Here is a 14,317-nt window from a genome sequence, read left to right as displayed (position 1 = left end):
ATAATCTAGTCCAGGGGCTCTTTATCTGGGATGTGTGAGGGGTTTTTTTTTGTTTGTTTGTTTTTTACTTTTTGATAAATGAATTTCAATATAATTGATTTTCTTTGAAATCCCTACGTATTTTATGCACTTAAAAACAATATTCTGAGAACAAATCCAGAGGCTTCAAACTGCCAAAGGGACCCATGACATAAAAAAGATTAAGAACTTCTTATCTAGTCCAGTTCCCTCATTTTACAGAAGAGGAAACCAAGACCAAAAGAGGTTAAAAATTACCCAAGTTAATCAGTGGCAAAGGACTATAACTCAAATCTCCTGACACCCAATCTTATCCTCTTTTCACTAAACCATGATAAAATACTTTCTAAGGAGGAATCTGCAATAAAGATAATGACTGGAATAAGTTTTACTATAAAACTGTAAAGTCTGAACTCTTGTAAGATGTTTCAGAAAGTGTTATAAGGAACGTGCACCATATTTATTCATAATTTTACTTTTAAAAACAATATATAAACATATGTGTATGTGCATACACACACACACACAAACATGCATGCATGCATGTATACATACTCCTGTTTCACTAAAGCCCTACTGCAATGTTTCTTCAAAACATGGAAGTAACCCTGGGTTCTTTAAGGTTTTGTAGGTCCTCAAACAACCTAGGATTTTTAGAAATATGGCCTGAACAACAGGATGTGTATTGTTTGATAAAATTTCTAATTTTAGTCATATTAAAGCGAGGAGGAAGAAAAGTCACATATTCTTCAGGTACTAAAATTTACTAATAAAAAGAATCAAAGTTTTTCTGTCTTTTCAATTCTCCAATGTTTTGTGATTTTGGAATGAAGAACAGATTTTTGTTGTTCCAGGAGTTATAGATTATAAACAGTAAGAACTTTAGCAATCATCCATCTTCTCAAAGAAAAGCCACACTGCTGTCACTTAAAGCCCATATAAAACTCCAAAATTATATTCTATGCCTAAAATAATTATAATAATTCTACAGTTTAACAGAAGACTAAATTTAAGATGCTTTCCTCAATTAAATAATAATTTTTTAACTTGTCTTCAAATCATTAAACAAATAAATTTAATTGGGAGTGAAGAACTTAAAATAATTGCGATGATAATCAGTTCATATAGGCCACCTACCACAAATTTTCAAGGGAGCTTCTAACTCCAGAAGTATAGGCTGACTGAGGAAGATCTCCCGAGATTTAATGCATAAGCCTCGGACCTCTGCTTCGGTCATCTGTACAATCTTCCCAGGACGACATCCTCGTACTGAAATGCAAAGGATTTAATAAATTAGTCTTGTAAATGAAAATTCTACATGTGATCTTCAGAAACATATATCCACATATATCTTTGGGGAAACCAGACACAGATTTATTTGGTCTGCTGACTGCTGATGTGGCACTTCAAGGCTGTGTATGTAGAGCTGTGACCAATGGCTTCCTCTGCTCCCTAATATGTTTTCTGTAGTCTCTCTACTTATTCTTAGGCATTCAGGTGAAAGCAGCAGACTCTCAGAATCAGAAAGACAGCAGGGACAAGATAGTGAAGGTACACTCACTTTCCCCCAGAAACAAGACTAGAATCTAGATGGGTAGTAGGATGATGCCAGAATAGCATGAACAGGAAGCAGTGGTTAAGAGAAAGGGCTTGTACCCATCTGCCAGGAGGTCACAGAGTTTCATCACGACCAAGAGTCTTAACATTTCTGTCATAAGTTTTAGAGTAGTAAAATTATTGCTCAAATGAGCATCCTAGAAGGTGACATGAACTGTGGGGACCAAAACATGTAAAAAGTGTCAATTATTAAACATGTAGTTTACTACATCTTACTATTAGTATTCTTCAAGGTCACAGTAAAATAGTCCACAATAAATGAGAAGATTTACGAACATACAAATTAGAAGACTTAGTAGAGGCTTTAAAGAAAACGTACACAAGATTTCTACCTAGTTTTCAAGTGGTGTACAAACTTAAATAAGTACTATTACATACACAATTTTACTAATGAACTGAACTTAATTTTCCCATTCAATCATGACCAAAGAAGTACTGAAAATATGAAAGAGCACAGTTTGTAAGTAATGGAAACTATTAGCTCTATCTAGAAAATTATTAAGGCAGGGAAAGGAAAAACAAGCATTTATTAAGTACATATGTGCCAGGCATTGTGTTAAGCTGTTTAAAATATGACCTCAGTTTATCTTCACAACCATCCTGGGAGGTAGGTGCTATTATTATCCCCATCTAACACTTGAGAAAAATGAGGCAAGAGAGTAAGTGACTTGCCCGGGGTCACACAGCTACTAAGTTTCTGAGGCTTGATTGGAACTCAGGTCTTCCTGATTCTGGGCCTGGGGCCCTATCTAACAGTGCCATCTGGATGCCAAAATAATAATAGCTAGCATTTATATCGTACTTTAAAGTTTACAGAGTGCTCTACCTCTCTTATTTGTATGCACTAGTAAACTTTAAAGTACGACTTTGTTGACCTCCTCTGGCTGTATGTTTTGGTCTCTTTGTCACCAAAGAAAGATTCCAAAGTCTGAGACTGAATCTGGGTGTGTTTTCGCTGCCTATTCATGTTCCCAGCCAACTACTTGACCCTTGAGCTTTTTGTTGGGGTACGACTGCTTATAGAGCAGAGTACTTTGTCCCAAGATTGAGGGGCTGTGCTGCTATTTTCAGAGCTACCTCTACACAGAAAGCTCTGCCACACCAGTGCTCTTCCTCCCCCAAGAACTGCCAACCCGGACCGGACTCAGATCTAAGCTGGCTCTGCACCCCTGCTCTGATCTACCACTTAATTCCTCCCACCAGGTGGGCCTGGGGCCAGAAGCAACTGCAGCTGTAGCTCTGGAAGCAGCCTCAAAGCTGCACTACCTCCACCACCCCCAGGGCAGTGGCCTACCTCCAACTCCTTTCACTCTGTCCCAGCAGCTTTTCCCATTAACCTTTTCTGTTGTCTTTGGCATTTGTGGGTTAAGAAGTCTGGTGACTACCACAGCTCACTGATTCAGGGCACTACACCTGTTCCGCCTGGCTCCTGGTCCAGTTGGTCCTGGCGCGTCCCACGCTGGGCTCTGCTCCTCTGCTCCCAGCTCTGTGCGATAGGCCATCCAGACTGCCCTGGGCTGAAGCCCTGCTTCCCTTAGCCATTCCCTGGGTTCTGCAACTCTAGAATTTGTTCAGAGCCATTTTTACAGGTGTTTGGAGGGACCTGGTGGGGAGCTCACACAAGTCCCTGCTTTCCAGCAGCCATCTTGGCTCTGCCCTTGGAGAGTAATCTTTATGGAGATAATTGAACTCAAAGGAACTAATAACAGCCCAGAGAGGGTATATTGAGAAAATAGAGCCTGTAATAGAGCACCGGGGGTCACACACAATTAGGGGGCAAGAGATGAACAAGGCAGCAAAGAAAATGAAGGGGTCTAAAAAGTAGGAGGAGAGCCAAGAGAGTGAGAAATGCCACCCAAAAAGTGTTATGAGTAACAAGACTGAACAAGCCATCTTTTCCAATCCCTACAAACCTCTTAAACATATTCAAAACAAAAATTATGCACCAAATATAAAGCAACTTAAACTTTCACCATGGTCTAGAATACCTAGAATCCAAAAGAAGTTTAAAAATAAACTATAAACCCAGAAATTGATGTTCATTGACCTTGAGCTTACGCTGCACCCTTTTCCCACACTACGTGACTCAAAGACACGACATATGTTTGCACCAAAACCTACCCCCTATATGCCAGTCTCCCCCCCTCCCCCGCTTACTATAGTGCTACAGAGACCCCCAACTCCAGACTGTGGAAATTTGCTCATGCCTCCAGTCAGTATGGCCACAGCCCTTCAGGAGCAAAAGCCTGCCTAGAATTGCAACCCAGAAGCATTAGCACTGCAAAGAGCTGGACTAGCTGTGCTGGGGGAAAAAATCTCTGAACTGCTAGAACTGGTCCAGAGAACTAAGGAGCAAAGGGAATGGGATAAGTCACCAGGACAGGACACTGTGCATGTTGCAGGTTGTGCAACATTTTCTCGATATACCCTCTGATATTTCTGAGGGAAAGGGCACAGCATCCAGATGGGGCCAGTTCTGATCAACCAATCATCAAGTGGGACAGAAACCTAGGCTGGTGAACCATGGATTACCAAGTAAGGAAGAAGGCTGACTCTGAGATCCAGCCCTCAAGGAAAACGGAGTCAGGAAGTAAGTGATAAGAAAAAAACTGAGGGGGGGGGATAACCTGAAAGTACCAAAGATTTCAGGGAAAAAAATTTCGTAGACTTTGAACATAAACAGATAAATCAACAGAAAAAGAAATGTGGCTTACAGATCTAGTAAATGAGTTCAGGCATCTATGAATAAATACTGTAAAACAAAGGAAAATGATCCAATACTTGATGAAACACAGGACCCTGTGGAATCTGAGGAGAACATGTAATCACAACACACCATTCCTGAGTGGTTTAGAAGAAATAAGAATTATGAGAATAGAATTTATGTTCTACATAGCAAAAATAAGGAGAATAAAAAACTCTGAATCTGAAATGGTCAGCTTTACCAAAGAACAAAAGAAAGAATATACTGGAAATATAAAAAATAGGTAGAAGTGAAGAACAACCTAGAAGAAAAGAAAAAAACAACAGTATGAAAAGAAAATAAGCTAATCATAAGCAAAACACATGGATCTCAAAGACAGAAACTGTCACAACCTAAGGATCATGGGTCTCCCATAATAACATGGCAGAACAAAAAACCCTTACACCATAATGATGGAAATAATAAAAGAGAACAGCTCAGAATTTCTAAACATAGAAAATGAAATTCAAATTTAGAGAATCCACAGAATGCCTCCAGGAAAAAACCCAAGGCTGCAAACTCCAAGACACATAGTGGTTAAATTTAACAATTCAATTCAGAAAGAGCAAATTCTGTAAGTCAGCAGATTTTCAATTATAAAGGAAAGGACATTCCAATAAAATAAGATTATCCCCACACACAGTGGAAAAAGGAAGAGGGAATGGAATAATGTGTTCCAAAGAGCACTGGAGCTAAGGATGGAGCCCAAGGTGACCTATCGTGCAAATGTGATCTTAACCATACAGGACAAAAGATTGTTCAATAATAGAGTCTGAAACATTTTTAGAAAGACAACCAGAACTAAAGAGATTATTTGCTTTTTCAACACCTCAAATGACAGAAAGGCAGGAAGAGTGAATAAACAAAGCAGGCAAGATCAGCAACAGAGTGACAATATAAAGACCACCAAGGGACTTCTTTCTTAATGTACACAAGGAGACAGGGTGAAGGTGGAAATCTGGTAGATGTAAGTGAAGAGGTGGACCATTATGTTGGCATTATGGACAAAACTTGACAATACCCTGTCTACAATGCTTCTTTAATAGGATTACATTATAACAAGGGAGGACACATGAAAGAGGGAGAGAATAGGAAGAGGATAGAAAGTGTGTGATATGGGCAAACAATGAGGGGAAAGAGACCTCTGTAATGTCAGAAAGGGAAAAGCCTAAAGGAGAATGGGTGAACAGAAAGGGGGAAAGGAAGAAAGACTAACCTTGGAGGTGGGAAGGGGTTCCATTGACTACTCCAATGCATGAAGAGAGATGAGGACCATACCGTGGATAAGGCCTAGGGCTATGATGCTTGAAAAGACTACTTAGGGGTGGGAAGGCTGAAACTCCTGGGAATAACCAGCACTTGGAGGGGTGAGAGAGAGCATGGACTCAGGGAAATTTCCAGGCAAATGTTGAAAAAAGAAAAAAAAGACGGTTTAGATAAGTGTTACAGAGGTGTCCTACCATGGAACAATATCATTTCTGACATCTGCAATAATTAGCATTATTTTGAGAATGAGGCAAAATAGAAAAGGGGAATCCAGGGGGTAAACCTTAAATGAAAGTGGCAGAAAGCATCTGAGGAAAAATCCTAGAATGGATACCTTGGAAACCTTTGATTGCATGTAGAATACAGAAAAAAAGGGACCAGATAATCATAGAGGTCATGAATCAAGAGAATGAGAGTACAAACAGTGTACAAAGCAGGGTAAAAACAGAAACAGAAGATAATGAGGAGAGGGAAAGGAATCCTTTCTGGAAAGAGGCATAAAGAATGCAATTTTATTTAATTTATTTAATATTTTTAGTTTTCAGCATTGATTTTCACAAGAATTTGAATTACAAATTTTCTCCCCATTCTACCCACCCCCCCACTCCAAGATGGCATATATTCTGGTTGCCCCGTTCCCCAGTCAGCCCCCTTTCTGTCACCCCAACCCCCTCCATCCCCTTTTCCCTTACTGTAGGGCAAGATAGCTTTCTATGCCCCACTGTCTGTATATCTTATTTCATAGTTTCATGCAAAAATTTTTTTGAACGTCTGTTTTTAAAACTTTTGAGTTCCAAATTCTCTTCCCTCTTCCCTCCCCAAGAAGGCAAGCCAGTTCAACACAGGCCACATGCATATCATTATGTAAAACCCTTCCACAATTCTCATGTTGTGAAAGACTAACTTATATTTTGCTCCTCCCTATCCTATCCCCCCTTATTCAATTTTCTCCCTTGACCCTGTCCCTTTTCAAAAGTTTTTGTTTTTGATTATCTCCTACCCTTATCTGCCCTCCCTTCTATCGTACCCCCCTTTTTAATCTCCTACCTCCTTCTTTCCTGTGGAGTAAGATACCCAATTAAGTGTGTATATTATTCCCTCCTCAGGTCAAATCCTATGAGAGCAAGATTCACTCATTCCCACTCACCTGCCCCCTCTTCCCTTCCAAGGAACTGATTTTTCTTGCCACATTTATGCTAGATAAGTTACCCCATTCTATCTCTCCCTTTCTCCCTCTCTCAACCCTTAACTTGATTTTATTTTTTTAGTTATCATCCCTTCATATCCAACTCATCCTGTGCTCTCTGTCTATATTTATATATGTATGTATATTCCCTTAGCTACCCTAATACTGATGTCTCATGAATTATGCACATCATCTTTCCATGTAGGAATGTAAAGAAAACAGTTCAACTTTAGTTTTCTCTTTCTTGTTTACCTTTTCATGCTTCTCTTGATTCTTGTGTTTGAAAGTCAAATTTTCTATTCAGCTCTGGTCTTTTCATTGAGAAAGCTTGAAAGTCCTCTATTTTATTGAAAATCCATATTTTGCCTTGGAGCATTATATTCAATTTTGCTGGGTAGGTGATTCTTGGTTTTAATCCTACCTCCATTGACCTCTGGAATATCATATTCCAAGCCCTTCGATCCCTTAATGGAGAAGCTGCTAGATCTTGTGTCATCCTGATTGTGTTTCCACAATACTCAAATTGTTTCTTTCTGGCTGCTTGCAGTATTTTCTCCTTGATCTGGGAGCTCTGGAATTTGGTAACACTGTTCCTAGGAGTCTTCTTTTTGGGATCTTTTTCAGGAGGCAATCTGTGGATTCTTTCAATTTCTATTTTACCTTCTGGCTCTAGAATATCAGGGCAGCTCTCCTTGACAATTTCTTGAAAGATGACATCTAGGTTCTTTTTTTGATCATGGCTTTCAGGTAGTCCAATAATTTTTAAATTATCTCTCCTGCATCTATTTTCCAGGTCAGTGGTTTTTCCAATGAGATATTTCACACTCTTCCATTTTTTCATTCCTTTGGTTCTATTTTATAATATCTTGATTTCTCCTAAAGTCACTAGCTTCCACTTGCTCCAATCTAATTTTTAAGGTAGTATTTTCTTCAGTGGTCTTTTGGATCCTTTTCCATTTGGCTAATTCTGCCTTTCAAGAGCTCTTTTGCCATTTGAGTCAGTCTATTTTTTTAAGGTATTGTTTTCTTCAGTATTTTTTTGGGTCTCCTTTAGCAAGTCATTGACTTGTTTTTCATGGTTTTCTCACATCACTGTCATTTCTCTTCCCAGTTTTTCCCCTACTTCTCTAACTTGCTTTTCCAAATCCTTTTTGAGCTCTTCCATGGCCTGAGACCAGTTCATGTTTTTCTTGGAGGCTTTTGATGTAGGCTCTTTGACTTTGTTGACTTCTTCTGGCTGTATGTTTTGGTCTCTTTGTTACCAAAGAAAGATTCCGATGTCTGATTCTGAATCTGAGACTGTTTTCGCTGCCTGTTCATGTTCCCAGTAAACTTACTTGACCCTTGAGTTTTTCATCAGGGTGCGACTGCTTGTCGAGTATAGAGTATTTTGTGCCAAGCTTGAGGGGCTGCACTACTATTTTCAGAGCTACCTTTACACAGAAAACTCTGCCACACCAGTGCTCTTCCTCCCCCAAAAACTGCCAACCTGGACCAGACTCAGATCTAAGCTGGCTCTGCACCCCTGCTCTGATCCACCACTTAATTCCTCCCACCAGGTGGGCCTGGGGCCAGAAGCAACTGCAGCTGTAGCTCTGGAAGCAGCCTCAAAGTTGCACCACCTCCGCCGCCCCCAGGGCAGTGGCCTACCTCCAACTCCTTTCACTCTGTCCCAGCAGCTTTTCCCACTAACCTTCTCTGTTGTCTTTGGCATTTGTGGGTTAAGAAGTCTGGTGACTACCACAGCTCACTGATTCAGGGCGCAACACCTGTTCCGCCTGGCTCCTGGTCCAGTTGGTCCTGGCGCGGCCCACGCTGGGCTCTGCTCCACTCTGCTCCCAGCTCTGTGCGATAGACCATCCAGGCTGTCCTGAGCTGAAGCCCTGCTTCCCTTAGCTATTTCCTGGGTTCTGCAACTCTAGAATTTGTTCAGAGCCATTTTTATAGGTGTTTGGAGGGACCTGGGGGGAGCTCACGCAAGTCTCTGCTTTCCAGCAGCCATCTTGGCTACGCCCCATCTAACTTTTTTTAGTTGCCAATATATCTTGAATATCAGATTCTTAGAAGACATTTTTGGTACTATGTTTCTTTCTCAATTAAACTGCTTCCTTTTTCAATCTTAGTTCTGTTCATTTTGTTTGTACAAAAGCTTTATCTTTGAATATTCATATCTCCCTCCCTTTCCCCAGCCACAGCTGTGAATGGACCCTCATCTACTTTTCTCATGGCATAACCTTTAATATTCAAGTCACATAACACACTTTAAAGTTTGATCTGTATTATTAGCCTTCATCACTTTCTTAAAACTAGACAATCACCAAAACAATACATCAATTCTTGATTTGTAGTGTTTAGTCAGCCAGTAGGAGTTGGCTCTGGCACATAACCTGTCCTCCCCCAAGTAATTAATATTTTGGGGTTTATCAAGCATTGCGTGTATGAAACAAAAAATACGATAAATACAAAAAACAAGGGAAGACTTAAGCAAAATAATGGAAGTAGAATCACTACAACAATGTAAATGGAAAATGAACAAAGCAATTCAGTATGAATGATATGAAATTATGATTGAAGTGGCCACAAAGAGAAATGAAAAGGTCCTTCAGACACTTCTTTGCAATGAAAAATGGGTTTGGGACAATGTGTTGGGTCAGTTTTCCCTCATTTTTTAATTTTTTGCTTATAAGTACAAGGATGGCTCTCTAAAAGGAGATGAAAGACTATATTAGAAAATGTAGGTGATATAAAAATAAAAGGTATAGCCAAAGTATAAAAAAAGATCTATTTACCTAGTGGTAATAGAGAAATAAGGGCAGAAGAAACAATGTTCAACATCAGCAAACATTCTTGCCAACTGAAGTCATGAAGCATCACATGATGATTTGGTTTGACTAAAACAAGATAGCTTCTAGGAAATTTATTTAAGGGCAGCTAGGTGGCGCAGTGAGTAGAGCACCGGCCCTGGAGTCAGGAGGACCTGAGTTCAAATTCAGCCTCAGACACTTGACACACTTACTAGTTGTATGACGTTGGGCAAGTCACTTAACCCCAATTGCCCTGTCTTACCCCCTCAAAAAAATATTTAAACTGTAGGTCTTTAGAAAATTTATTTAAAGTATTTGGGAAATTTAGGAATTAACAAGCTCTTGATTTTACTATACTGACTATTGAACCACTAAACATTTTCTAAAATAATGAAGCACTGAATGTGAGAGAGTCAAAGACTTAAAGAAAAGTACTACTAATCAATGGAAAGAGCATTAAAAACTGACCAAAAAAGGACAAAAATTAAATGTTTCTGCCCAGCATGCCATGCCTAACAAGTATGCTTGAGATACTACTTTTACTCAGCATAGTCTCAGAATATATAGAATTCTAATTTGGTCCTAGTATACTATACAGTATTATATGTATGTACACACACACACACACACACACACACACGCTTATAATGATAGGATTATTAAATGATGGAGCTGGAAGAGGAACAACTAGTCTAACTAACCTCCTCATTTATTACAGATGAGAAAATTAAGGGTCAGAAAGGTTACATGACTCATACTAAATCATATAGTGGCAAAGTCAAGATGAACTAAGATGGCTTGACTCCTAATCTAGTGCTTTTTTAAGAACCAAAGACACATCACAGAAGAAGCACATTTAAATCCCAATGTTTTGCTCAACCTGAAACAAGCAGAATAAAGACTAATTTTTTCTTGGAAATAATTTTCATTAAAAACAAGTTGGTACATACTATACACATGGCATTTTACTAGAATGAGTTTTCAGGACAGAGCAAATTTAACTTTGTTTAATCCAGTGTGTTCATTTTTATACTTCTACAATTCTTTTTGTCAGGGAAGATGGAATAATATTTTGCAAATCATTTAACTTTTGAAACAGGGAAACAAAGAAATTTTGAATATATTCCTTAAGAATATACATAAGTAATTAAGACACCCACATAGTCAGAAATAAGCCCATGATTCCTTAATTCCAAATACTATATAGCGAACTATCAAGAAACAAAGAAAGGCCACAAATCTCAACTTGATTCTCACTGCAGAAATGTTTCTTTAAAAGTGCTTTTACCTTTACTAGTATTTGTAAGGTTGAAACAAATGAGTTTGCTTACAGGAGGAAGAAAGGCTTTTCTTAAAAAGGCCACTAATGGTAGAGTTGTAATATACTTCAAGAAAACTAACCCAACTAATAGCATGAAGCATTCCAATATCCGTTATTTTTGCAGTCTTTAGAAATCCACTTATCCATAACTAACGGTAAGGAATGTCAATACTTTTTTAAAAATATCATTTCCAAACATAATATAAGCATAACAAAAATTTATTTCTTAGAAAACACATGTACTGCATTGAATGTTTACATATTAAAACAGTAATTATGAACACTGGACTTGAAGTAGGTATGAATTCTAGTCCTAGGTCTGTCATTCTTGTACGTTTGGGTCAGTCACTGGGAACAATCTTTTAAGAGGCTCATTTTCCTCATCTGTAAAAAGAGCAAGTTGAAAGTAAATAATCTCTAAAGTTCATTCCAATTCTAATGGTCTATGAACCAGTCTCCACATTGTGCTGAGGTGGATACTTTTTTTTAGTTTGAGGCTGATTACTATACAGTTGGCTCTGACACTTTTCTATGCTGTTGTTTCAATATGAAATTCAACCTCTCTAAAATAATAGCCAAATATAGTGTACTAAATTAGAACATACAGTACTTAACTGTGCTGCCATCTGATTCTTTTTAAATAACCACATCTGTGGTGGATTTGACTAAAATAATTTCAAGTCTGTAATCTCCATAAAAAGGCTTATTTAAAAACAACCTTGATGGAAGCCAAGTCCACCATTTTTTCCTAAATCAATATTAGAATAAGGATACAAAAAATTATTCTGAATTTGGGAGAAAGAGGTTCATAGAAACATAAAAAAAAAAACTTCAAAAAATTCTTAGGCTATCAGTAAAGATTAAAAGTCCTATAATTCCTTCATACTTTTCTTGAGGGGAAAAAGGTGAATTATTGTTATGCCATAACCATAAGGAGAACTGATTTATTAAAAACAAAACAAACTGGTTGGCTTTTCACAGAATAAGATTCCCAGAATTCCACAGTTGGAATTCACTCCATAGTGATGAGCTCAAGCCATAGTCAAGAGTCCTTACTACATCATACTAAGGTGGCCTTTAAAAAGCTTCTCCAAAGAGAGGGAATTAATTACCTGCTGAAGCAGCCCATTTTTGGCTTTAGGATGACTTTGTTAGGAAGTATTTCCTTAAGACAATCCTAAATTTGCCCCCTTTGCAACTGGCTCTCATTGGCTCCTAGTTCTGACAAGAACAAGAAGTCTAATCCCTATTCCACATGGCAGCTTTCCAAACATTAAAAGACAGCTGTCATGTCAGGCTTTCCCCCAGCCTCAACCCTCAGGAAAATATCCAATTTCTTCGACAGATCTTCATATGACATGAACGGGAAGCTTCACCATCCTGGTTGCCCTGGTCTGGATGTTCTCTTAGTCAATTCACTAAGTGCCTAGTATGCGCAAAGCAATATGTTAGGACAGGGCTGTCCAAAATGCGGCCGGCATGCTTGGCAGTGCCCACCTACAAGCATAGAAATTTACATAAATGCTTTAGTAAACGAAGCCGAGCTACTGCAGAGCTCTCACTAAAATGGTAAATCAAAATATAGTGTCTATTGTTTCAATAAAAACCTAAGGTTGGACAGTCCTGTGCTAGGAAATAAGGATACAAAAATTAAATTATCTCTTTTCTCCATGACCTTACAATCTACTGGAGAATATAACATATACACATATAATTAAATACAAAATACAAACCAAATATAAAGTAATGTTAGGGTGGGTACTGATGATGATATTAATAAATAATTAATAGCTAGCATTAACACAGCACTTATTGTATAGCAGACACTATATGAAGCACTTTATTTCATTTGACCCTGACAACAGTCCTGGAAGGTAAGTGCTACTATGATCCCCATTTTACAGTTAAGGAAATTTAGACAGAGGCGAAGTGATTTGCCCATCACCACACATCAAGTAAGTGTTTGAGATCACATGTTAACTCTAGTTTTCTTGACTTGAGGCCCAGCATTCTACTCACTGTGCCACCTAGCTAGCTGCCTGCTAGTATTATCGGGTAAAGCTTTGTATAGGTGGTACCTGAGCTGAATCTTGAAGGGATCCAGGAATTCCAAGAGGTGGAGACGAGGGGGGAGAGAATGTCAAGTAGAGGGGTTAGATTTTCTGAGCAAAGGAATGGAGGTGGGAATTGGATAATAAATATGAAGAGTTAAGTAGGTAAATTTGGCTAGATAGACTATAAAGAGTTCATGAGGGAGAATCATGAAATATGTGTTGAAAGACAGGCTAGAGTCATATTATAAAGGGTTTTAAATGCCAGGAGTTGATTTTCTGAGAGAACTTCAAGTCTAGCTAGGAGGTGAAAAAGGCCTTTTCTAACATATGGTGGCCAAGAGAGTAAAGAATGCTTCCTAAAATGGGATGCCCAGAACTGAACACAATACTCAGCTGCGGTCTGATCCGCATAGAATACAGCAGGGATATCACTTCCCTATCCCTAAATGCTCTCTCTTAATAAACCCTAATATAAATTAACTTTCTAGGCTGCCATAATGAGCTTACAATCCATTCCAACCCCTGGATTTATTTAAAAGGAAACTGCTATATAGCCCCACAAATGGGAATTTGATTTTTAAAAACCAAAGTGTTGGGACAACATTTATTGCAATTTAAATTTCATTTTAATAGATTGGCCTTGCTTAGTGTAGCTTGTCAAGATCTTTGTAGATCTTGTTATTTAGCATAGTAGGCAACACTGCTAATTGTGTGTTATCTGTAAATTTGATAAACAAAAGGTCTATGACTTTATCCAAGTCACTGATGAAAATATTACTGGGCTACACACAAATTCTTGGAGTGTATCACTGGAGACCCTTCTGCCAAGCGTACACCTAGTTCTGAATCAACATAACTGTATTATTGTCTACGCCACATCTTTTACACAAAAACGGCATGAGATACATTGTCAAATACTTTAATAAAATCTATGTACACTAGACTTAAAGCATTCTTCTGATTCATCCACTTAATAATGAAATAGATCTGTGACCTCATCTAATGATATAGATGACAACCCATATGTGTCTACCCATCTGTGAGACATATCTTTGTATCCCTGAGTGCCTAGAACACAGGATAGGCATAGGGTCTAGATCTGTGATTTCATCTGTATAGGCAGCTCCCAGATCAGACAACTCCCTCTTTGAATGGAGGCCAGGTAACCTATTTAGAGAACTGTAGAGACCACTGAAAGAATAGACGACTTGCCCAGGATCATACAGCCAATGTGTTGATCTTGAACCCAGGTCTTCCTGCTTTTGTGGCCAGCTCTCTATCAGCACACTGCCTCCAAAACATAGTAGA

The 14,317-nt window shown here is 38.6% G+C and overlaps 1 protein-coding gene across 1 annotated transcript in view; it reads right to left on the bottom strand.

Moving 5' to 3' along the window:
- The window catches only part of PPP1CB (protein phosphatase 1 catalytic subunit beta), a 74,201-nt gene that overhangs the window by 35,390 nt on the left and 24,494 nt on the right, over positions 1-14,317 (bottom strand). The window contains exon 2 of the mRNA XM_036749545.1: positions 1,156-1,287. Coding sequence (XP_036605440.1) covers positions 1,156-1,287 — 132 coding nt within the window. The remainder of the gene's footprint in view (positions 1-1,155; positions 1,288-14,317) is intronic.

Source organism: Trichosurus vulpecula, chromosome 3 (genome assembly GCF_011100635.1).
Source record: "Trichosurus vulpecula isolate mTriVul1 chromosome 3, mTriVul1.pri, whole genome shotgun sequence".
Taxonomy (NCBI): Eukaryota; Metazoa; Chordata; class Mammalia; order Diprotodontia; family Phalangeridae; genus Trichosurus; species Trichosurus vulpecula.
Note: the sequence above shows the minus strand (reverse complement) of the source record. Positions and strands in the feature narration are given on the sequence as shown.